Below are 13359 nucleotides of genomic sequence, written 5' to 3'. Positions count from 1 at the left end.
GTACCTTGAATTGCTGTAATTATGTTTATTAAATACGGACACTTATACCTATATAGTATATGTCCTATAAACGTGAAAAGAAATTAATTAGTCTTACAATACACTCATTAGGCCTGATGGATTGTGTTAGTGATTTGTATCCTGCCGTATATAACTCATACAAATATATATACAAACTTTGTGTTCACTGTTTGCGATTTTTCTAACAATTAACATGTATTAAGCGTTGCATGCACGGTGCAGCGATTCTGCGCATTCATGATATTTGCCAGAAGTTTTTCTTAATTTCAGTAATTTTCTCAGCGACTGAATAAACACACGAGGTTTCCAATATAAAGAATATTTTATACCATGATCCGTAGTTATGATATGTATTTTATATGAACCGATAATCTGTTGATTACACTATAAAATATTTAAATTTAAATTATGATGCAATTTTGTTTTTTAAAACCACTTAAGTGTTTTATAATTAAACACATTACAGTTTTTTGCTTAAAATCGCAAATGGATTATATTGCAACACTACTGTTTTAAAATAAAACATTTGTTCTGTTTTGGGGTAAAACATTCAAACTGTTTATAAGCTTGTTCCCACTTTAAAAAACACGCGTTTATAATCTGCAAAGTATTTATGATGAAAACCCTTGTAAGTCAGTGTTTTTGATTGTAACATTTCGGGGATAGTTTTGTATACAACACATTATGTTCCCACCTGAAACACGTATTGAAAAATGCTCAATATCACAACACTTTCAAAAGTGCTTTAACTATGCAATAAAAAATACACGACTTCACTTGAAACATAAAGTTGGAAAGTGTTAATGTGCAAAATATATCAAATGATACGTTTCGCGATCGAGCATTTTTGTACGATTGCACAATAATCATATCATATAATTAACACATTACATAATCATGTAAATATTTATTAATCAATATGAGTATTAACAAGATAAGTTTGTGTATAACATGGACAATTCAAATGAATAATAAACTAAAACAAACGAAAACATCTTTAAACTTGTTCTTTGATATGAATTAACGTGCCCAATCTCTTTCCCTGTGGTATTGTTGTCTCGAATGCAGCCTTTTCGAGCACATCCTAGTCATAGTCGGACAAATAAAATAAACCACTTGTTCACTTGCTATAATTTGACTTTATTCCAATCCCATTCTCACCAAATCCACAAATCTGCACTACATCCATTTAATCTCATTTACCTTTCATTTTAATAATTAACAAATTAACAGGACAAAACTAATTCCCAATATTAGCAAAATCATCTCGTCCGCTCTTACCAAACCTTTATTTTTTCTATTCAGTGTGAAAAAAATACAACATCAAAATTCAGTAAGTAATGTAAAATTAATTATCATTATTGTTGTTTCGTAGAATGTGATATTTGAATCAGAAATATAACTGTTATAAATTATGTAGAAACAAAAATATTACTACGCACAAGTAACACTTATAGAACTGCGTTTTCCTGAAATCTGTTCTGTAATTTTATTTGGTAATTAAGATCATGATCATGGGTTGTCGGCATAGAAATGTATACAGTATGCAATTCTCTGGTCTTGTAAATGCATGAATTTGTGTTACGTCATGTACCGTACCAGCCCGCACGCAATTAAATGATTGGAGGCCGTGTCATGGGGAATTATTCTCGTCTCTATCAAGTCTGCTTGAGGTACCGGACCGGGAAAGTCACTTAAGTTTTACAGTCAAATAGACTCACACAACGAAATACGTTTCAATAGCCAGTATTTAGCCACATCGAGAACGCCTCCTCGGAGACTCGGTCCAGGACTGACCAAGACTCTCTGGCCTCGTGGAGCTCCCTTTGGGACCAAGGACTTCGACCGTTTATTACGTATCAAAACTTAACCAATTACAAAGAAGTTTAATGACTCTAGGGCGTCACCTTCAATCATACAGCCAATCACACTAAGTACTGGACACGCATATCGTTTGATTAATCCTTCACTATATTAATAACTGCAAATACCAAAAGTCAGAAATAGTAGTCCGGTTGGCAACGGTTATATCGTAATTAGTTCCAAATCACTGAGTCAAGTTCCGTCCAGGACCTCGCATGAGCCGAAATGATGACAGTAACCAGCTAATCAAGTCGGACAACAGATACGCAAAAACAAATTCATGACAGCCGCTGCAAATGACTATGTCGATATTGGTTCTATAAATTATATTTTCCACACATATTTATAACAATACCACCACATCTTCAATTTGATTTAGGATATCTGCTGGTTCCCGTCTTTCTCAGTAAATCTAAAAGGCAATCGGTCCAAATTGTTGTTGCTGCTTTAACAACGATGCCTCCTGTCCACATGCTCCTGATTGTTGAATGATCGTACACGCGACATGAGTACCCAGTTACCTGAACACGCAAATAGTGTTCATTTTAAACACCTAGTTTACGAAAGTGTCACACAAAAAAAGTAGCAACCTAAATTATCGTTTTATATTAGTTTTCATATCAGTATTGTATTTATGAAATTTCTAAATCGTGAAATATTTATATTATAAGAAACTTAGAGGTGCGAAAATTCGCACAGGTATGTAGTAATGCCATTATTATACATCTGTCACTGTAACGCCATAAGTTACAGCGTCTGGTATTTTCGGTTGAAACATCGTTGGCGATTGTGCTTTTAGAAGTGTTTCAAATAGGTGATTTTCCGTACAATTGCGAGATCTCGCGAGATGCATGAAAGACGCGCGTCGAACGTCTGTTGTAAAAATCGAACGATTTGATTTTCAACTCGAATTTCTTTATTTCGTAGCTCACATCGACCGGCCGATCTTCGACAGAGGAATATTGCTTCCGAATACCCTTACTTAATCAAAATTGCCTATCATCAAATGTGTACAGCACATTATTAAGCATGGAAATGTCCCCCAAAATACTTTCGCGTTTGTTGAATCCCACGCCATGTTTGACGCCACTACGACGCTATGACCTTTGTTTGTCCTGTTTTTATGTTCGATTTCACGCATAACGCGTGATTCTCGTAGTGAACGGAAAATGGTCTATTGAGCAGTTTTCGAAAACAATGTTTAAATCACATGTGTGAATGTTCCGATGTGATTCGAACCACCGCCACAGCTCACAAAATATCAAACTCCATTAGGCAACAAATTAGTGTCTTGATTTCCAGTTGAAGTATTTAACACACAACATAATTCCCTGGATAATGTAATGTCCATCTCAGCCTCCAGTTCGAGTCTCATACCTTATTTCTGTTTCACTCAATAGTACTGCTGCCATAACATTGTTGCATTATTCCATAAATGTCATATCAATAAACACTTTAATGACACATTTATGTCCTCGTAAAACATTGTTTTATTTTGAAAAGGTGTATTTTTGAGTGTCCACAATGTGATTAATTTTAAACAAAAAGTGATATAATTACCCCAGTTAACACCTTTCCAAAAAATACTAAAACACTAATGGTTTGATAGAAAATGCAGATATTTTATAATTTAATGTTTTGATAGAAAATGCAGATATTTTATAATTTAATGTTTTCAATTTAAACACTGTGTTTTCATGAAAAACACAAAAGAGCTCCGACGATTTACAGTGTAGAGTTCGCACACATCGAAGGATCGGTTATTCTGTGTTAGTAAGTACCACTTAGCATTCTGTTAACAGATACAATACTTAATCTCCTAGACTGGCGCAGTCTATTAATCTTCATGCAACAATATGTTACCAAACGTGTACGAGTGTCGACTATCACTTTGCATTCTTTTAACAGATACAATGCTTAATCTCCATGCTAAACTAATCGTCCTGTATTAATACACAGCGAGAGTGAATGTACGCAAATCTAGTCATACGCGAGCTGTGCCATTCAACGATTTTCATGTATGGACGCCGACATCGAAATAGGGGTTTGAATGATGTTTAAATACGGAAAATTCAAAACTAACTTAGTATTTATGTCTTACATACTGATACTAATCGGTATTTTTCTATATTTGTCGCGACGTGAGCGACAAAGTCACTGGACATTTCATATAGATTGTTGCAGACCGGAGAATGAACAGATGAATAATACAGACCACACTGCGAACCTAGATGGAAAAGCACTACCAAGTACAGTTTTAGGATTAAATGACGAACAGCGATCATTAATATTCACTAACGCAACCATTTCAGGTATATTTCCAAATTTAGCAGATATATACATGTCCATGTTCCATACAGTGTATTATATACAGATATTGTCAAAACGATTATACTATTATTAGATTATGGATAATTTGCATATATGATAATACTATTGTAAGCATACGATAACTGCCCTTAAAAATCACTTTTGTGTGTGGGTGTGTGTCTTCACGTGTTAATTCTTCTGTGTTAGTTCTTCTGCAGGTCACACCTTCATTCTAGTTAGACGGTAAAAATCAGAAACAAATTCTGGCCCACCGTCGCCATAGTTAAAAAAAATGATTTTTTAATAGCTTCGCGTCAAATGTAAAAACCTCCTACATAGCTCATACTACTTAGCTTGAGTGTGAGCACAAATTTACTATGTATTTTTTTTTCATTTCCGAGAAAATTGACCTCATAGTTGGGGCTACGTTTCACCAGAATGGCTTTTCATACTTGGTAGGCATGTCATACCGTCTTTCTAATTGTGTGGTAAAATCTAACAATTTCCTGGCCCTTTGTTTACATGGCAACAGCCAAACTGATTTTTGAGTAGTGGTTTCGCGCCAAATGTATCTCCTTCCATAATATATACTCAGGTTGAGTATGGGCACAAATTTACTATGATTTTTGATATCATTTTTCATCACCAAGAAATTAGACCTCAAAGTTAGGGTAATCTTTCACCGGCAACGGCTTTTTAACTTTTCTGTGATTTATCTGGCTGGACAATTTCGGTGGGCAGGTAATACCTTCACTGTAGTTGGATGGTAAAATCTGAAAACAAAATTATATATATATATATATATATTATTTTAATTTTATTTTTTTAAGAACATAATAACATTTCAAAAACGTTTACAGAAAACAGTAGTTGTGAGCTACGTTTCTCAGAGAATCTTCCCGTTGTCGCCTTAGCAAGTCCACCAGGTGCAGGGAATACGTGGGTTCGTCATCTTTTACAACAAGCTACTGGTATATACACGGGATCAGTGTTCCATGATGGCCAGTTGTTCAATAAAGGTGATAACCAGACTATTTAAAGCGGGGGAATTGTCACCTGCACATGCGTCAAATGGACATAGCGTGTCATTGTTTACAAACAAGCGACTACCCATTAGTCTTTGCGTTTTTAGTGTGTGTTGTTATCGTCGCTTGGGACTCAATTCCCGCGCGTGCGCAGGTGACGACCCTCCCGCTTTAATATCATGTCAAGAGTATACAAGACATTGGATATTAGGACCACTGTTTTCTTCAGTTGTTATTGTTCTAATAACAATTCTGAATATTCCTACCAGTAGAACCAACCACCGCCTAATCGATAGTAGACTAACTTGTACCCCGACAAGTACAGTGAATCTTTCTCATCTTTTCCACAATTAATTGTGAATTTTAAGACCTGCTGATCTTAGTTAACATGGAATAGTGGCACATATTGGTAAATACATACATATAACCCCCAATCACTCGGTTTTAGTAAATACATAGTAAATACATACATATAGTTCACAATTACTAGTTATTATACATAACATTTTATTTTACGTTTGTAAAAAAAGGATTCAGAGGTGAACGTGATAACCCAACATCAGGAAGAACGGTTGTTGTCAAAATTCATGAAGGAAGTAACCAAGTAAATACAACCTTCAATGCGGCAATATTGTTGATGAGAAATGTACTTGACTGCTGTATATCAGAAATTAACAGACGCAAGAGTCGGAGCCACACCGGAGTAGCACACGCAAGAAGTATGTGATTCAGGAAATACACAATTAGCATGGCTTTTTAAATATCAAGGGCCTTCCTGCCAATAAGTCACGTGCTCTAGCCATTGAACTCTAGGTCAAAATGCTTGGTTGGGTAATCGTTAGTTAATTAGAATACGGTGAATCTCTCAACAGTATGTCATTGTTGGACGATTATAGATCAAAACAGTATCGACTCTGAATAGAGTCGCTTACTTCTATTTATGTTATGAAGCGCTTCGACGCTAGATCACTTAACATTCATAAACAGAGCATTTGAATTGCTAATATTATCTCTTCCCTCACAGGTGTTAAGTCACGGGATATAGCGAGACAAATCTCCAGGCTGCATAACGTCGTCACTTTCTGGTTAACACGATACAATGGATCATTGTTAATAGTACACTATGAGGATGTCATGAAAGATACAATAGGTGAAGTTACCCGTATGTTGGATTTTCTCAATATTAGCGAGAAGGAACGTCGAATGCATTGTGTGAAAAAAGACATGGAAGGACAATTTCACAGACAAGCGAAAAACAACATTACCATGAATGGACTGGACAATAAAACGATAGAAATATTAAAAATAGAATCCAGTTATATATCTGAGCTAATATCAAAACAAAAACAACGTTATGATTCATTTACTACATGAACAAAACGACACGGATGAGTATCACGGTGGAAGTATGCACATTTAATCGTAGTCTAGGCGAATACATGGATGTAGTCTAAATCTCAATATAAATACAGTTTGTGTGATTGGCATATGCATGGAATAACAGTGCGATTGTCAAGATTGTACATTAATCATGAACACGGAGCCACATATTAAAGCGGGGGAGTCGTCAACTGCGCATGCGTCAGATGGCCATAGAATGTCACTTTTGCATTGTTTACAAACGCGCGTCTACCCACGAGCCTTTGCGTTTTTAGCGTGTGTTATCGTCGCTTGGGACTCAATTCCAGCGCGTGCGCAGGTGATGACCCCCCCCCCGCTTTAAATATAAAGTATTTGATGATAACTGGAACGGGGTCTGTTATTGGCCTGATGAAAGCACGTTGCGGATGCAGTAAAACACGTTATATAAAGTAATCAATAGCTCAAATATCAATTCGCATTGTTTCGAGGCACGCAGAAGTCGTGGAAGAACATGAGAGCGTGCAATGCTTCAATTATGTACATGAAACCCAATATGATTCATGAATAGTGTGAAAGACGATGCAGTCCGTCCATGTTGGGCATTTTTAATATTAGTTTAAGTCACTGTTTCATGATCAATATTTAAAAACAATTAGTTCACTTTCAAATGTTATTACGAGAGGCAGGCAATTGTCCAATAAAAAAATGGATTGCAATATCGTAGATACAGGACAGAAACAGACATGTATCCTGTTCGCATATGTCAGAAATTTGTATATTAGTTCTCGCTCATATACACCAAGTAATTACAGATCTCGCGAGATTATGTGGGGCTTCAAACATATCACGTGACAATGAAAGCAGCAAATATTTTGTTAAGAACACGAAAAGTCGTCAGTGTTCGAGATTTGTGTAAATAATCAATTTATAGTACATGTGATATATACATTGCATGGGACACTGACATGTGAAACTTTAACATAGGTTTGGGCACGGTTCTAGAAGCCGTACCTGTAAACTATAAATAACTCAGACAAGATGGTGTCCGGTTGGAGAAGTGTCTTTATTGCGCATGTACCAAAAACGAATACATATAAATTACAAGTATAAACTGTAGCTGGCGCTATAACACTATGACATCCCCTTTTGTTTGAAGATAAATAAAAAGTGACTGACAGTTTAAGAGTCTTGTTGTTTGATGTGTCATATAAAGTTTTCATATAGTTTTGGAATTCTTTATATTTAAACTTGAACTCAAAATTTATAATTTTGGAAACATCTTAATTCTATCAACTTAATAATAAACTAGTAACACGTAATATGTTTAAACATGACTTGGAGATAAGGGTAGACTGCCTTATGACTCCACGTGACTCAGTAAGGGATTATTCTGCCCTGTTATGACTAAGTCAACTTCTATTTTACAAAATCGTGATATTTTCTGTTTGGTTTCACAATTCTACCAGACTTAGTTATAATTGCCGGTTTTGCAATTTCTCTAGGACTGTGCTCCTGAGCATTTGTAGTGTTTCGATTGGGTTCAATATTTTCTTCTATGGGAACTGGTGGTAATTGTTCACTGCTGGTTTTCTCACTACTGTCTGGAATTTTCTTAATGTGACTTCTGTTTCTCCTGAGTACTTTTCCATTGGGTGTTAGGATCTGGTATGATCTGGGTTGTTCTGCTGCTGCTACTACCTCTCCCGGTGTCCAGATTTTGTCATTTTGGACACGAACTTGGTCACCTGGTTTCAAGGGTTGGTATGGCAACTGCCTGGAATGACGGTCATGCATTTTCTTCATAATGTTTTTGCGATCTAGTAGTTTCTTGTGCACTATATCGCTATTTGGGTGTTTTGGTTGTAATTTCTCAGCGAGTATGGGTAGTTGTGATCTCAACCGGCGACCTAGGAGTAGTTGTGCTGGTGACTCTAAATCACTCTCACGAGGTGTGTCGCGGTATGTTAATAAAGCAAGATAGGGGTCCTGACCAGCCTCCTTAGCTTTCTTTAACAAATTCTTAACTGTTTGAACGGTTCTTTCAGCAAGACCGTTTGATCTTGGGTAGTTGGGACTTGACGTTTTATGGGTAAATGTCCACTTTCTACTAAAATCCTTGAATTTACGACTTGTAAATTGTGGACCGTTGTCTGTTAGGAGTGTTTCCGGGATACCATGACGGGCAAATGATCGTTTAATGTGTTTTATGACGGTTTCTGAGCTTGTGTCTTCTAACATGTCGACTTCGAAAAAGCCTGAGTATGCATCTACTATTAACAAATAGTCTTTGCAATGGAAATAGAACAAATTACTGGCTGTATGTTTCCATGGTCTAGTTGGTGTTTTTTGGGGTTTCAACGGCTCTTTCTGTTGTTTTCGTGAGTATTTTTGACAAACTCCACATTTTGTTATCTTGTCGGTAAGATCAGACAGCATGCCTGGCCAAAATAACAAACTTTTCGCTCGACGTTTGCACATTTCGATACCTAAGTGTCCCTGATGAACAATATCTATCATTTCAGATCTGCGAGATCATGGTATGACGATGCGGTTTCCTTTGAATATTAGTCCCTCTGACTCATGGTATTCGTCTTGATCTTGCCAGTATGGTCCTAGCAAACTATCAAGGTTTCGTCTGTGTGATGGAAATCTGTTTCTAATTACATCCTTGAGTTTCTGTAGTTCAGTGTCTTGTTTTGTTGCGGTCTGAAGTTCTTTTAATTTCGCTTCAGATACTGCAAGTGAGCTTGTGAGCAAGTGTACTTGGCAGTTCACTTCCTTTTCCATGTCTCTTTCCTCTTGGCTTGGAAGATTAGCTCTGGATAGCGCATCGGCAACAATGAGCTGTTTCCCTGGCACATGCACTAGTGTATATCTGTACTTCTGTAGACGAAGTAGAAAGCGTTGTATGCGTGGTGGCGCTTTGAAAAGTGGTTTCTTAGCAATTGTTTCTAATGGTTTGTGGTCTGATTCCAATCTGAAATCTCTCCCATACACGTACATATGAAATTTTTCACATGCAAAAGTGGCCGCCAAAGCTTCCTTTTCTATTTGCGCATAGTTTTGTTCACATGGGGTCAATGCCCTTGAAGCAAATGCAATCGGGTGATTTTCTTGAATTAATGCTGCTCCGATTCCGTCTTTGGACGCATCAGCTGTAACTCCTTGTGTGGATCATAATAACTAAGCACTGGTGTTTCTGTTAATTTTGTCTTGAGAATTTCTGTTGCTTTCTTTTGCGGTTCATCCCAATGCCAACTCGTGTCTTTCTGTAGTAGTTCACGTAGTGGTGCGCTTATTTGAGACAGGTTTGGTATAAATTTGCCAAAATACTGTATCATGCCCATGAATCTCATTAGCGAATGTTTGTCTTGTGGGTGTGGCATTTTGATAATCGCCTCCACCTTCGCTGGGTTGGGTTTGACGCCTTGTTGTGTTAGCAGTAGACCCACATACACTACTTCTGTTGCACCAACGACGCATTTCGTTCGTTTTAGACGTAATCCAATTTTACGAAGACGATCAAGAACTTTCCAAAGTCTTTTATTGTGTTCTTCCTTTGTTTTTGCATATACTAAGATATCATCTACTGAGATGCAGCAACCTTCTAAATTTTGTGCTAAAATTTTCTGGAAGACTTCTGAGCCAAATGGTAATCTGTTGAATCTATAACGACCAAAACAGGTGTTGAACGTAGTAAGCTTGGAACTTTCTATGTCCAGTTTTATTTGCCAAAATGAACTAGAGGCATCCAACACAGAGAAATATTGTGCACCTGCTAACTTTGCACTGATTTCATCTGCTGTTGGTAATTCGTAGTGTTCACGTTTTATTGCTTGATTAAGTTCTTTAGGATCTAGGCATATCCGTATACTGCCATCTGATTTTTCCACACACACGATTGGATTTACCCAGTCAGTGGGTTCATCCACACTACTAATGATGTCCTGTTGTTGTAATCTGGACAACTCATCCTTGAGATGCGGTTTCAGTGATTCTGGCATTTTTCTAGGAGGATATATGATTGGTACTGCATTTTCTCTCAAGTTAATATGATGATCTGGTGTTTTGAGACATCCAATCCCGTGAAATAGATCTTTATATTCATCAAGAATTGATTGTGATTCACTAGTGGGCTTTGTTTTACACCTAGGTTGTATGTCGTCATTTATGTTGTAAATACGCTTCGGTAGGCCTAAATCTACGCTAGATTTTGCACCTATAATAGCTTCTGTTTTCACATTGGCCACTATGAATTCTACTTGGTAGTCATGTGATTTATACATAACTTGCAGCATACATTTTCCACAGACTTTGATTTCTGATCCATTATATGTTGATAACTTGATGTTGGCCTTGGACAGTGGAGGAGTTTTACGTATTTTACGAAACATGTAGTATGGTATCACATTTGCTTGGGCTCCCGAATCTATTTTAAAAGAGATTTTGTCATGTTTGGGACCAATTGGTAATGTAACATTCCACTGTGAGTCTCCTACATTCATCGGTTCGGACTGTATTGTTCCAATAAAGAGTTGCTCTAGTTGTTGTATTTCATCATATTCGTCATCTTGTTCTACTGTGTGTACTTGCTTTTCACGTTTGGTCGTACTACTGCATTGTTTGCGGTTTGATGATCGGCAAACACGTTGATAATGATTCATTTTTCCACATCCGTGACATTTTTTTCCATACGCTGGACATTGTTTTGCTGGGTGTTGCATCCCAAAATTTCCACAGTCATTATGCTGATCAGAATTTGATGTATGTTTAGACCCTGTCGATTTCTTGGGCCTGACTGCACGGTGACTGTTGACCCGATTCACATTTACAACACTAGCACTGGCGCCTGTATTTATCATTGTCTCAAGATGCGACTTTGATAGCTCTGATGCACGGCAAATATCAATAGCTTTGTCTAAATCCAGGTTTCTTTCTCTCAACAGTCTCTCTCTTATCTGATTTGACCTAATACCTTGTACTATACGGTCTTTGATCAACGAGTTAGACAGTGGCCCATATTCACATGTTTTCACTTTATTCCGTAGATCAGTCAAGAAATTGTCGAAAGTTTCACCTTCTAGCTGTGTTCTTGAATTAAACACATGGCGTTCGAATGTCACATTCTTCTGGGGAGAACAGAATGCTTCAAATTTGCTTACCAGCGGATCATATTTATCTTTTTCTGCTTGTGTGAATGTGAAGGTTTGGTAAATTTCCACGGCTTCCTCGCCAATACAGTGGAGTAGCGTGGCGCACTGTAGGTCCTCGCCCTTTGACTTGAGATCTGTGGCCGTTCGATACCATTAGAATTGCTGCCGCCACTTTCTCCAGTTCTCAGCAACATTACCTTCTAATTTAAGAGGTTTAGGTGGACGGAGGCCTTTCATATTCGCAGTAATCAGCGACTTCTGACACCATGTAAACTATAAATAACTCAGACAAGATGGTGTCCGGTTGGAGAAGTGTCTTTATTGCGCATGTACCAAAAACGAATACATATAAATTACAAGTATAAACTGTAACTGGCGCTATAACACTATGACAGTACCTACACACGAATTGGTGACGTCACACAATACATTACCTTCAATCGGGGTCGTTTCCTCATAAGGTAAAACAAATCACGTGACAATATAATAACAGTAATAAACCCTAGCTTAACAGTTGAACAGAACGATCATATAGTCAGTCGGGTCACGCCAAAGGTCACGCACTTCGTTGCAAAATGGCCGTGTGGTTGAAACTGGGTCATGGCGTGACGGGCGAGAAAGACATCATTAAACACACAATAAAACGGGGAAGTGGTTGCATATTACGGCGTAGCACTGGCCACAGCCGGAACGCAACCCACTGTCACAGAGGGCGCTTCTTAGACATAGGTCACGTGACAATGTTCAAATGTCGGCTATAGAATTACGTATTTCCGATAGGCCAGCAAAACTGTTATTTTGAACACCATAGTCTTTGAAAATTTGAAATTTTCTGCCATATATAATGAAATCGAGTTCATATGTGCCAAATAGTGCGCTTGATTCGTGCCAGGAGTATTTTTAGAATCGCCACACATAATTTTTCCTCGTCGTTAGCGAGGGAAAAATGGGCCATCGGAGCGAGTTTTTATTATTCATAGTATCTTCGCATGTAGACGAAATAGCACGATAAATAAGATATCGTTAGAAAGCTGAATATGTCGACTTTAAGCTCAGTGATTTTTGCTCTGCTTATAACAAAATGCGACACTTCCGAATCTTCGAGAGTAAAATGGTGCCGTGCGTTCGGGCAAACCGTTAATTATTCGTAAATGGAGTCAATTTGTCTAGTTTTCTTGATTTATTCTGCGAATATAGGTAACATATAGGTAAGGCTTTGGCGAAATTTGAAAGAGCAACTAATATTCTTCAACCTGGTTATTTTTTTTATAGATTTTATTTTTCATTCTGTTAGTCTGTTTTTTTCCAGTTTAAAAAATATGAGCTGGCTTGGCTGGCTGGAGCCTTCATCCCTTGTCTATTTCTTACACTAGATACCAGCCGATACCCCCTTCCCGCTCATAGGGAGTGCGTACAGTTATTGATTATATATTTCCTGGGCTCCCTGATATATTGTATATATTGTTGCTACTTTACAGAACATGCCCATTCCTCAATCGTAATATGCGTTTCAGCCATGACATATATGCTAACATAATAATGCGGTCAGTAAATTGATCATAAAGCCAAACTTTTTAGAATTCATGATATCAAAAACTGAAATCACAAACCATCAGTATAATGTT

General features: G+C 37.4%; 2 protein-coding genes across 2 annotated transcripts; one reads left to right on the top strand and one right to left on the bottom strand.

Annotated features, from left to right (window-relative positions):
- The first annotated feature begins 4084 nt into the window (after positions 1-4084).
- On the top strand, positions 4085-6593 carry LOC102810007 (sialate:O-sulfotransferase 1-like). The gene is made up of 4 exons (XM_006814339.2): positions 4085-4196; positions 5055-5213; positions 5750-5938; positions 6244-6593. The coding sequence occupies exons 1-4, from the start codon at positions 4085-4087 to the stop codon at positions 6591-6593; spliced, it is 810 nt and encodes a 269-aa protein (XP_006814402.2).
- Positions 6594-9113: 2520 nt separating this feature from the next.
- LOC144356122 (uncharacterized) lies at positions 9114-9584 on the bottom strand. Its single transcript, XM_078011008.1, has one exon. It carries the CDS (start codon positions 9582-9584, stop codon positions 9114-9116), a length of 471 nt encoding a protein of 156 aa, XP_077867134.1.
- Positions 9585-13359: the final 3775 nt, after the last annotated feature.

Source organism: Saccoglossus kowalevskii, chromosome 14, assembly GCF_978046115.1.
Source record: "Saccoglossus kowalevskii chromosome 14, keSacKowa6.1, whole genome shotgun sequence".
NCBI lineage: Eukaryota > Metazoa > Hemichordata > Enteropneusta > Harrimaniidae > Saccoglossus > Saccoglossus kowalevskii.
This window is presented reverse-complemented; position numbering and strand designations above follow the sequence as displayed.